General features: G+C 41.8%; 1 protein-coding gene across 1 annotated transcript; it reads left to right on the top strand.

Moving 5' to 3' along the window:
- Window positions 1–4,180: 4,180 nt before the first annotated feature.
- On the top strand, window positions 4,181–5,143 carry LOC123347833 (olfactory receptor 5V1-like). The gene has a single exon (XM_044985022.1). The coding sequence runs from the start codon at window positions 4,181–4,183 to the stop codon at window positions 5,141–5,143; it is 963 nt and encodes a 320-aa protein (XP_044840957.1).
- Window positions 5,144–12,411: the final 7,268 nt, after the last annotated feature.

The raw sequence follows: 12,411 nt of genomic DNA, 5'->3' as shown, positions 1-12,411 counted from the left end.
TATGGTGGGGGGAAACATCCCAGGGTTAAAACCACATGGCCCTACTTTAAAAAAAATAAAAAATAAAAATAAAAAAAAAAATTTGAATGAGGCTTATTTGAGCCGGCAAGCTTGTATTAAAAATCTGTTTAGTTATGATCAGTAGCCCTTGTCATGAAGTTAATTAAAGGGTGTTGATTGCAAAGCTTTCTGATTACAAATACCTTAATGGGAAAAAATAACAATATTACCATTTAGAAAGTTTTTTAACTGTTTAAACGGATTTAATATAAAACTGTTTTGCAATTTTATGCTGAGAAAGTGAAAGGCTATATTTTTTAATGTTTGTCAAAGCTTTGTGACATAAAAAAGTGTGAGCTACACTAGCCTACCCTAAATGTTTTTAAATGATCAGAACAAGATCTGAGTAAAATATGAAAACTATCAATAAAAAATTGCTGTAAGCCTAAAGGACTGCCAAGTTTTACTAAACACACAAAGATTTTAATTTAGTAAGATCTACCCCTGTTTACAGACATGTCAATTATAAAGAAATAGCAATATTACCCTTTATAATGTATTTGGTACAGTTTTTCATATAAAATAAGTGCTTAAAAAGTTGTTTTACAATAAAGGAGAAAATTATGTAGAAACCCAGCCCTTCCCCTTCCCCAACCCCCGTTTACAGACATGTCAATTGTAAATCCTTTTTGTACGTTTATTCTTAGCTTCTGAAATCCCAATGCAACACTCTCCTGAATCCCCAAAAGATTTATTAAGCCTGCTCTGTGAAACCTGCTATTTCTAAACTGCATGATTATGTTCTTGTGAGCTTTGAATCGGTTTACAGTAATTTTTCTATGCAAGGAGCTAGAATTTATATTCCTCAATGACAGAATTGTCAGTAAATGAAAATGTTTACTCGATTTACCTAAAAGTTCTTAGTGTTTAACTAACATCAGGAGACCGTTACTTGCCGAAGCACTGAACAGCAATAAAAAAAGAGTACACTCTTCTAAAAGGCATTTGAAAGGAGACAAAAAACAGCAAACCTATTGAACTAATCTTTCATGTGCACAAGGGTGATTTGAGTTTCTTTCTTTCTTGCCCGATTTGCAATTTGTTTTGGCTATAACAATATTGATTATGTTTCTTTATTCAGTGCATATGCAAGGTCTGGTTTTCCTATCCCCAGACAGATTTGCATATGCACACACGCTTGGCAGCATGCACTTCCACTTTAACACTGCCTTGAACCCATCTCAAGCTTGTGAGATTTAAAAATCAGGCCCATGTTAACCTGTGTTAACTTTTTCACATAAGCTGGTTTTCTTGTATTTTTTTTAATAAATCTAAAGTTGTGTTAGGGTGCCCTGAAGTTAATTAAAGTAATATGTAAAGCGACTCTACAAGTCGTCTGTATTTTACAGAGCACTATTTCTAATAAAATATTTTGTTATACTGTAAATAACATTCAGACTAGGAATATCTTTTAAAACAAAGCCTAAGGTTTAATATTATGGTCTGGTCATCGAATAGTCTTCTTATCGCTTACTAAATTTGCTTTTGGTAACTGCTTGTACTGCAGCTTCAAATTGTCCTAACTAATAAATAAGCAATGTTAGTCTAAAACATAGCGAGGAAACATTTTATCACTTTTAAAAACTGGCTGTTATTTAGGGTTGGTGGTTTTAAACCTGGGAATGTGTCTGCATGCTCATTTTTTTTAAATTGAAACACATATGTAAAAGTGCAAAATGAAGGAAAAGGTGGTGGGGAAACGTTTCTTCAAATAGGCCTCTTTTAAGTGTTTATTTCTTTACAAAACTTAAATTAAAAATCAATTTTCATTAAAACATTAAGTAAATAAAAAAAGTTTGCAGAAACATGCTTCATGAAGGGCTTATAGCAGGAGGGGTTCTGAGGGAAGGGAAAGGAGGAGGCTGTAGAACAACTTCTGATTGGTCCGGCAGGATTTGCTCCCAAGGTTCGCAGCCCTCAGTATAGTTACCATTTCCCTAGGAACAACCCCTGGGTAAGGTTTCTGCTCGGCTCTTGCTGCTGCTTTTTATACTTTTCTCACTAGCCATGTGTTCTGCTCTCTAACAAAAAAAAATCTCTCTCTCTCTCTCTCTCTTTCTCTTGTTGTTTTCTATACATTACCTCTTTCACACAGCCATGTGTCACTGAATGCAGGATCTCTAGCTAATTATTAAAATTCCCTTTTTTTCTGCTGTGTGCTCCTCAATCAATCCATTTTTCCCCTTTTATTTCCTATTTAGTTCCAAAACCCTTACTGCTCCTCCCTGACTCTACTTTTATATTTTCCTCTTTTATTTTAAAACAACTCCTTTTAGATGCTTCTTTCTCAACCCATCTATATATTGTTCTATTTTATTTAATAAACCTTTTGCTTTTTAAAAATGTATTAGCTCCTCTCTCAACCAACCTTTATATTTCTTTCTTTTATTTCAAAAAATTCTATTTAATAACATTTATTTCAAACCTTTATCTTTAAAACCCTATCTCTTTAATAAGCCTAACCAAAAATATTTCTTTTCTTTAATAACCATCCTCTCTCCTTACTAAACCTAACCAATCTTTTATTTTTTACAACTCCTTTTCGTTAAGTCCTCTATTTCTATTCTTTCAAACTTTTTTCTTTAAAAACCTCTCTCCTTACTAAACTTAACCAATCTTTCTTTTTTAAAATTTCTTTTCTTTAAGCTCGTTCTATGCTTTCAAACTAACTCTTCCTTTTTTTCTAAAAAATCAGCCAAATGTGACAAAACAAAACCATACAACATTCCCCTGTCCAAAAATAAAAAATAATAATAAATACACTTTTTTTCAAAATTGACGACAGTGACAAACCTGTACCTGACTGAAAGCGGGAACAGAGGGCTGGACATAAACCCGAAACACAGTGTGGAAACGTATAAAAAAGTATATGGTGAGGAATATATCAAGGGGTTAACTATTGAAGAGATTTTGGAGTTATTGCCTCTGATATCTTTGCTTTAAGAGCAAGGAAGTGATACTTCTCTTTAAACATATCTGTATTTTATTGCTCATAACATTTGGAGAAATGAACAATCTCTCTGTCTCTCTCTCTTTCTCTCTCAGTATTTTTATCTCATTCTGTCTATAAATCTATTCCTCTTTTCTCCAGATTTTCACTTTTCTCCAGGCACATTCACCCTTTTGGATAAAAAATGACACTTATTTTTATCTTAATGAATTTTTATTTTTATTTCACTTACATTTCTTTATATGGGGTTGGAGTCCAATCTCAGTTGCACTTGTTTAAATCCACATAAAGCTGATGCAATTTACTCTGGTGTAACTGAGATCAGGTAACAGCCTGTGGTCTCTGTTTAGGGTTTTGTGTGTGTGTCTTTGTCTGTTTCTCGGTCAGCATTTATCAAATAGTGAAATTTTTCCTTTGCATCTGCTGTGATAGAAAACAACTGGCTAGGCCTTCATAAAAACCTCTACCCCTTTGGGGTTTCGGTATGTGCCTTATGGGTTAGGACCATACTGCATCTGGGCAGTGTAATTCCCTGCTCCAGTAAATCTACACACTCTATCTTTGACTGAGCTATTGTGCTAAACATAGCAGTGTAGCCTCAGCAGCACGGACTAGCTGCCCAAGCCGAATTCCAGCATAATGGAAATCTAGGTACGTACACAGGTGGCTATCCCAAGCCACTGCCTGTGCTGCTGTGTTCTCACTGCTAATTTTATCCTGCTAGCTTGACCAAAGCTAGTCTATGTATGGCTACCCAAACTGGGAATTACACCTCCCAGATGCAGGTTTAATTCCCAGTGGTTGAACTCTAAATATCTTTCATTTCTAGTCTAGTGATTTTTTGTTTATGTCGTCTAGGTTTGTTGATATGACACCGATAGGTTAAAGATATTTCAAAATCCCAGCCTAAAAGTCTTTACTTAAAGTTCAAGAGAGATTAAGGGAGTTAGATGGGACATTTCTGTAATTCAATAGGGTTCCAATCATCTTGATTTGTGTAAATTGGAAGCTTAACCTCCGAGTGTGTGTTACTCTGGTTATTGACAATTTCATTCTTCCAGTGGAGAGATGCAGTGGTACAGGGTTACATACCCGAATGTATCCGACAGCACAACCTGACCGTGTGTACTCCATCAATATTTAATGGTTTTCTGTTTCTAGGTACACATTATGGAGAAAGCGGAAGGAAGAAACCAAACACCCATCGTGGAATTCATCCTCTTAGGATTCGGGAATGTCCCTGAAATGCAGCCCCTTCTCTTCCTCGTGTTTCTTGTGATCTATATTGTGACTGTCTCTGGGAACATCCTCATCATAGCGCTAGTAGTGACTGATCAGCATCTTCACATCCCCATGTACTTCTTCCTGGGGAATTTGTCCTGCTTGGAGGCCTGTTACACATCAACCATCCTGCCCAGGCTGCTGACCAGTCTACTGACTGGGGATAGAACCATTTCTGTTAAGGGCTGCATTGTGCAATTATATTCCTTTGCTACCCTGTCAACTACAGAATGTCTGCTGCTCACGGCAATGTCTTATGACCGGTATTTAGCGATATGCAATCCACTCCGTTATGCTGCTCTGATGAATGCCAGGGTTTGTTTCCAGCTAGTGGCAGGGTCCTGGATAAGTAGCTTTCTGGGATGCACCATAGTAAATATTTTCTTGTTCCAATTAACATTCTGTGATTCAAAAGAAATTGATCATTTCTTTTGTGATTTTTCACCTATTATAAAGCTGTCCTGTGGCCACACCCAGACTCTGCAACTAGTGACATTTACTATCGCTGCCATAGGTACATTTGTGCCCTTTCTACTGACTCTGACATCCTATATTTGTATTATAACCACCATCCTGAGAATCCCTTCCACCACTGGGAGACAAAAGACCTTTTCCACCTGCTCCTCTCATCTCATTATGGTTACAGTTTTCTATGGGACCCTGATTACTGTCTATGTGGTTCCAACAGCCAACACTCCCAAGGTCCTACAGAAAATATTCTCTGTCTTCTACACAGTCCTGACTCCCATGACCAATCCTATCATTTACAGCCTGAGAAACAAGGAGGTCAATGAGTCCCTGAGAAAAGCTATTCATAAACTAGCTGCTTTCAGAAACAGGCATAGAATCTGAAAGGACAGAATGTAGCATATAGTAAAATATAGATGAACTGATATAATTTCTTAGACATGGCCCATTTCAGTCCTTGAGGACAAGGTTACCCCTTATTGACCTTCTTTCTTTCTTTCTTTCTTTCTTTCTTTCTTTCTTTCTTTCTTTCTTTCTTTCAGAAAATGTGCTTTTTTCCAGATTCATGTTTCAGTAAAGCACTCTGTTTCCATCATCCATATATGAACACTAATGCCCAAATTCTGCTAGGAGCTTAACATTTTTGAATGGTTCTGGGTCTCGTCTAATCCCTCTGAAACCAATGACATTCATTCTCCACTGATTAGTATCCTCTGTTGTCAATGTATGTGAAAACTGTTGCCACCACAGTGAGTGGAGAACTTCGATTGAGCAGTATTCTATGCAGTTCTGTAGCTGGGTAAACAAAAAATGAAAGTCTGTGGAGGGTTGGGAGTCTCAGGGTACGTCCATACTACTCACCCGGGTCGGCGGGTAGTGATCGACTTCTCGGAGTTCGATATATCGCGTTTCATCTAGACGCGATATATCGAACTCCAAACGCGCTCCCGTCGACTCTGGAACTCCACCACCGCGAACGGCGGTGGCGGAGTTGACTGGGGAGCCGCGGACTTTGATCCCGCGCCGTGAGGACGGGTAAGTAGTTCGAACTAAGGTACTTCGAGTTCAGCTACACTATTCGTGTAGTTGAACTTGCGTACCTCAGTTCGAACCCCCCACCTAGTGTAGATCAGGCCTCAGTGTCCTGCCATGTGAAATTTCCTGCCTGTTCATACATCTTTGCAGGGTCAAAGCAACATTAAAATATCTATTTCTATATCGATATTGATATAAATATAGATATTCATAGAGATATATAAAATGCAAGGATAAGATGTATTACCAAAATTTTCAAAGCTCTCTCTCCCATGCAAATAAAAAGAAATGAATGAGTAAAAATGAATAGGAAATGAGCACCAAAAAGCACTAGGCAACTTTTCAAATCTCAGCCTATATAGTGTAACATAGGCCTCCCTCACCACAGATAGAAATGCACTATTCGCATAAAAACCTTTGCCACCAAAGTTTGACAAAAAATGAATTAAAGAATAAAATGTCACTAAGTCTCTCTGGTGTTTTTGTTCTTCTTCCACATTTTTGGGCCAAAATATATTGTAATTCCCCTTTCTCTTTGTAAGTGGTTAGGTGCCCATTGCTCCCCTGACCACCCACCCACATTCATAGATGGAGGTATATGTAGTTTGTGGCCTCATGTATCAGGCTTTGTTTGGATGAATTGTTGATTGGTCAGCTAGAAGTGATTCATGAATGTAACTCAAATTAGCTGGATATTTTCATCAAAAAGCAATCAAAATCTTTCAGGACTTAGATGTGAGGCAGCAACCTACCCCCATTATAACATTTAAACTTGTGGTTAGAGCACTCATGTGGAGTGAGTGAGTGTGTGTGTGTGTGTGTGTGTGTGTGTGTGTGTGTGTGTGTGTGTGTGTGTGTGTGTGTGTGTGTGTGTGTGTGTGTGTGTGTGTGTGTGTGTAAGACCCATGTTCAATATCCTCCCTGCCTGACTGGGGCGGGGGGTAAGTCTTCAATCTCCCACATTGCAAACAAGTGCACTGGCCTATGGAATTCTCTCCACAGACGCTCTCTCCCTCTCTCCTGTTCAAGTGGTTCCACTGGGTAAAAATAATTAAATAGGCATTGAAACAGGAAGTTGAACTTCCATCTCCTGCAGCCAAAGTGTGTGTCTTAACTACCAGACTACAGAGTCATCTTTGGACTTTCTTTTTAGCCCAACGACTATTGTTTCTCATCGTGAATGACAATGAATAGTCATTGGGATATGAAAAGTAAGTCAGAATGACTGATAGCCTGGTGGTAAAGCTTTCATTTTCCAGAACTGCCAGATAAATGAAAAATCAGTGGTTCACTGAGCTCTAATTTTCATCTTCTGCCACAGAACATCTGGCAGGACCAAAATACACACTGAATGGGTTCAAGTATCAGAGGGGTAGCCGTGTTAGTATGGTTCTGTAGAAGTAGCAAAGAATCCTGTGGCACCTTATAGACTAACAGACGTTTTGCAGTATGAGCTTTCGTGGGTGAATACCCACTTCTTCGGATGCAAGTAGTGGAAATTTCCAGGGGCAGGTATATATAAGCAAGCAAGAAGCAAGCTAGAGATAACGAGGTTAGATCAATCAGGGAGGATGAGGCCCTGTTCTAGCAGTTGAGGTGTGAAAACCAAGGGAGGAGAAACTGGTTCTGTAATTGGCAAGCCATTCACAGTCATTGTTTAATCCTGAGCTGATGGTGTCAAATTTGCAGATGAACTGGAGCTCAGCAGTTTCTCTTTGAAGTATGGTCCTAAAGTTTTTTTGCTGCAGAATGGCCACCTTAAGATCTGCTATTGTGTGGCCAGGGAGGTTGAAGTGTTCTCCTACAGGTTTTTGTATATTGCCATTCCTAATGTCTGATTTGTGTCCATTTATCCTTTTCCTTAGAGACTGTCCAGTTTGGCCAATGTACATAGCAGAGGGGCATTGCTGGCATATGATGGCATATATTACATTGGTGGACATGCAGGTGAATGAACCGGTGATGGTGTGGCTGATCTGGTTAGGTCCTGTGATGGTGTTGCTGGTGTAGATATGTGGGCAGAGTTGGCATCGAGGTTTGTTGCATGGATTGGTTCCTGAGCTAGAGTTACTATGGTGCGGTGTGCAGTTGCTGGTGAGAATATGCTTCAGGTTGGCAGGTTGTCTGTGGGCGAGGACTGGCCTGCCACCCAAGGCCTGTGAAAGTGTGGGATCATTGTCCAGGATGGGTTGTAGATCCCTGATGATGCGTTGGAGGGGTTTTAGCTGGGGACTGTATGTGATGGCTAGTGGAGTCCTGTTGGTTTCTTTCTTGGGTTTGTCTTGCAGTAGGAGGCTTCTGGGTACATGTCTGGCTCTGCTGATCTGTTTCCTTATTTCCTCGTGTGGGTACTGTAGTCTTGGGAATGCTTGGTGGAGATTTTCTTGGTGTTGGTCTCTGTCTGCGGGGTTAGAGCAGATACGGTTGTACCTCAGTGCTTGGCTGTAGACAATGGATCTTGTGGTGTGTCCGGGATGGAAGCTGGAGGCATGAAGGTAGGCATAGCGGTCGGTAGGTTTTCAGTATAGGGTGGTGTTAATGTGACCATCACTTATTTGCACCGTGGTGTCTAGGAAGTGGACCGCCCGTGTAGATTGGTCCAGGCTGAGGTTAATGGTGGGGTGGAAGCTGTTGAAATCGTGGTGGAATTTTTCCAGAGTCTCCTTCCCATGGGTCCAGATTATGAAGATATCATCAATGTAGCATAGGTAGAGAAGGGGCGTGAGTGGACGGGAGCTGAGGAAGCGTTGTTCCAGGTCGGCCATAAAAATATTGGCATATTGTGGGGCCATGCGGTTGCCCACAGCGGTGCCACTGATCTGGAGATATATGTAACTGAATGGGTTATCCATCAAGGGTTGGATGTCTTTTGACTCCATTCCCACTGCTGCTTGTAATGTCCAGAGAACATATAATTTTCTTTTTCCTTCTCAGTGATCTCAAAGGCTCATCAGTGGAAATGTCAAAGGGGATTTTCCTTTCTCATATAAAGGATAAATAATGACTCAGGAGACATTTTTGGTTTTGGTAGTTGATACCAAGGTACCAGGCATGACACCAGAACCAGAGCTCTTACTGGGGGAACTGAAGTCCACTAAAAGAAGGAGGGCAAGGGTTGGATGCATATCCTGCTCAAACTTGTGTCAAGCTCTTAAAGGTAAAGCAATCTTTGGCCATCTTTATTTTTAAAATGATATCAACTGGTAAGGAAATAGGAAATTTCCATTCAATTACTAAGTCCACCTGCCCTGTCCAATGCAGAATTGATCCTGCTATACAGCACCTGCCTCACAAAGAACTTGAATATTTGTAAGATGTGTGACAAATCTCTGTCCTTCTCTCAGTGGGTCCTGTGCACTCTGGTGCATTTTGCTAGCCTCAGAGGCTCACTAACCCTCCACCTAGGCTTCTCTATCTAAAGGCAAGGGTCACAGCCTATTGAGCCATTTTCATCATAAGCCAGCAAGGGAGGTGAGGAGAAGCAACCCTCCCTTGCACAGTCTCTGTTGTCACTAAGTCTTAGTGATTAACTGGAGAGGGGATGGGGGAGCCCGGTCCCACCCTCAACCCTGGGCTCCAGCCCAGGGACCCTTATAGTAGCAGCTATGGTAGCTGACTTTTTGGAAATAGGACATGTACAATTCCCTGGGACACTTCCCCACAGCAGCCTCCACTCAATATCTCCTTCACTGTTACCTCAGGGCCTCCTTCCTTGCACTGGATAGGGATTTATACTGCTTAGTTCCTCCAAAAGCACGGCTTCCTCCTACAGCTCCTGACACCCACCTTACTGACTAACTGGGAGGATTTTAACTAGTTTCTGCCAGCCCCTAATTGGCTTCAGGAGTCCCAATCAAACTAGCTATCTTACCTGCCTTCTGGAAAGATCTTAATTGGCTGCAGGTGTCTTAATGACCTGGAGCAGCTGCCATTTACTTATCCTAGTAACAGGGATTTGTTTAGCCTGGGGCTAATATATCTGTCTCCCACTACTTTTCTATAGCCATCTTGCCTTAGCCCCATCACATTAGCCCCTTCCTCCCACCCCGCTCAATACCATAGAGTTGGGCAACTTGGGATGCCAGGAAGTGTGCTCATGACAGACCATCAGTGTTGTTGTGGTGGCATCCAGCCCCATGTTATATGCGGAATTGGAATGGTTGGAGGGATAAGAACTACCTGGTGACTCTTGCATTCTTTTCCTTATTCCACTGCATCCACTGGAAGGGTGCATGGACCGTCACAAGAGTGAATTGCTGGCCTAAGAGCAGGGGTGAAAGTAACTTACAGGATTTACCGGTACTGCAGGAGTCCTGAGGGGGGCGTGGCCTCATCCGCAAGAGGCGTGGTCTTTCAAGATTTAAAGGCCCTGAGGAACCAGCTGTGGCTGGGAGACCCAGAACCTTTAAATCAACCAGGGGTTCCCAGCTGCAGAGGTGGCTGGGAGCCTCCCGGGGCTCAGGGGCAAATTAAAGGGCCCGGGGCTCTGGCCACCAGGGGGAATCCCGAGCTTTGCGGGGCTGGGGCAGGGATTTAAGGAGCCCAGAGCTCCTGCCACTGAGGGAAGCCCAGAGCCCTTTAAATCCTGGCCCCAGCCCGGCCACCAGAGCCATGGCTGGGATTCAAAGGGCTCTGGGCTGCCCGTGGCGGCGGGGAGCTCTGAGCCCTTTAAATCCCATTTGCAGCCCAGATTCAAAGGGCTCTGGGCTGCCTGCAGCTGCGGGGAGCCCAGAGCCCTTTTAATCCCCACCGTGGTAGTCGATGCGGTCCGGCACGGCGTACTGGCTCTTGCCGGTACGCCATACCAGACCGTACTGGCTCACATTCACCTCTACCTAAGAGGTAATAACACAGCGTCTCCATGGCCCATTTGACAGCAAGGCATTCTCTCTCGACTACTGCGTATTTCTGTTCTCTTGGGAGAAGCTTTCTGCTTAAGTAGAGGTTTGGGTGTTCCTCTTCTCCCACCATTTGCGACAGAACTGCCCCCAGCTCCACCTTGGAAGCACCTGATTATAAAATACATTTCTGGTTGAAGTCCGGGGCTATGATTAAGGGGTCATTACAGAGGGCCATCAAAGGTCTTTGAATCCCCACCCCTGCTGCGTCGGTCCACTTCACCATGTCTGGACCTTGGGCCTTCACCAGGTCCATTAGAGGACTTGCCCTAGTGGCGAAGTGGGGAATTAAACATCAGTAGTAGCCTACCACACCTAGGAATGCGGGGACCTGCTTCTTTCAGGTCGGCCGGGGCCAGTTTTGAATCACCTCTAGCTTATCTGTTTGGGGCTTCACTATGACCCTTCCTACAATATATCCCAGGTACCTAGAATCTACTAGCTCTATGGCACATTTAGCAGGATTAGTGGTCTGGCATATGGATGATGACATCATCTAGGTATGCGACTGCATAACTAGTATGGGGGCGCAGCTTTGAGCAGGGGGTTGGACTAAATGACCTCTTGGGTCCCTTCCAACCCTGATATTCTATGATTCTATGAAATCATCAGAGCCAGGGCTTTGTCAAGCGGGGCCTTTAAAACCTCTAAGGATGGAAATTCCATCACCTCCCTAGGTAACCCATTCCAGTGCTTCACCACACTCCTAGTGAAATTGTTTTTTTCCTAATATCCAACCTTGACTACCCCCACTGCACTTGAGATCATTGCTCCTTTGTCAGTACACATCCTTTCTGTAGTGGGTGGCCCAAAACTGGATTCAGTAGAACCTCAGAATTACAAACCCCTCAGGAAGGGAGGTTGTTCATAATTCTGAAAAGTTCGTAACTCTGAACAAAATGCTCTAGTTGTTGTTTCAAAAGTTTACAATTGAACATTGACTTAATATAGCTTCAAAACTTTACAATGCAGAAGAAAAATGCTGCTTTTAACCATCTTAATTTAAATGAAAAAAGCACAGAAAGTTTCCTTGTCAAATCTTTTTTTTAAATTTCCCTTTATATTTTAAGTAGTTTACGTTTAACACAGCACGGTACTGTATTAGCTTCCCCCCACCCTCTCTGCGGCTGCCTCATTGCGTACTTCCAGCTCCAGATGAGGTGTGTGTGGTTGACCAGTCAGTTCATAATACTGGTGTTCGGAACTCTGAGGTTCTATTGTAAAGTGTAGGTACATGAAGGGAGAGCGTCACCTTAGGTAGTTTTCCTTTAGGGTTAAGCTAGATTCACACCATTATGTGATGTATTATCTGGAGAGATTCATTAGACATAAAAGAAATGAATGAATTGCATATGGGACAAGTAAATCACACAGGACATCAGTAACAACAAAACTCTGAAGGCACAAAAGTATAGTAGATACTAATGGGGAAGAGGTTTTAGTGGCCTCTAGCTATAGAATGGAAGGAATCCATTATTCTTATTGTTATTATTAATAATAATAATTTTAATGTTGTACATTGTGGTGGTGTTGTTTTTACCTTACTCTTTTTTACTTCTGTCTGTCAGATGGCTTCAGTAATAATACAATACTTCCCATGCACCTAATACAGAAAATGAGTCCAGATCAATGAGAAAGGAGAACGCGATTTTCCATTTTGTTTCTGCAATCCACTTAGGTGGCTGGTCTCTTTCTTCCTAGATGTCTGGAACAATTTCT

This window comes from Mauremys mutica, chromosome 13 (genome assembly GCF_020497125.1).
Source record: "Mauremys mutica isolate MM-2020 ecotype Southern chromosome 13, ASM2049712v1, whole genome shotgun sequence".
NCBI classification, from domain to species: Eukaryota; Metazoa; Chordata; order Testudines; family Geoemydidae; genus Mauremys; species Mauremys mutica.
The sequence above is the reverse complement of the archived record's forward strand: the minus strand, read 5'-3'. Positions and strand labels throughout refer to the sequence as shown.

Excerpts from the sequence above, each read along its gene's own strand:
- LOC123347833 (XM_044985022.1), top strand. The coding sequence starts at position 4,181 with ATGGAGAAAGCGGAAGGAAGAAACCAAACACCCATCGTGGAATTCATC.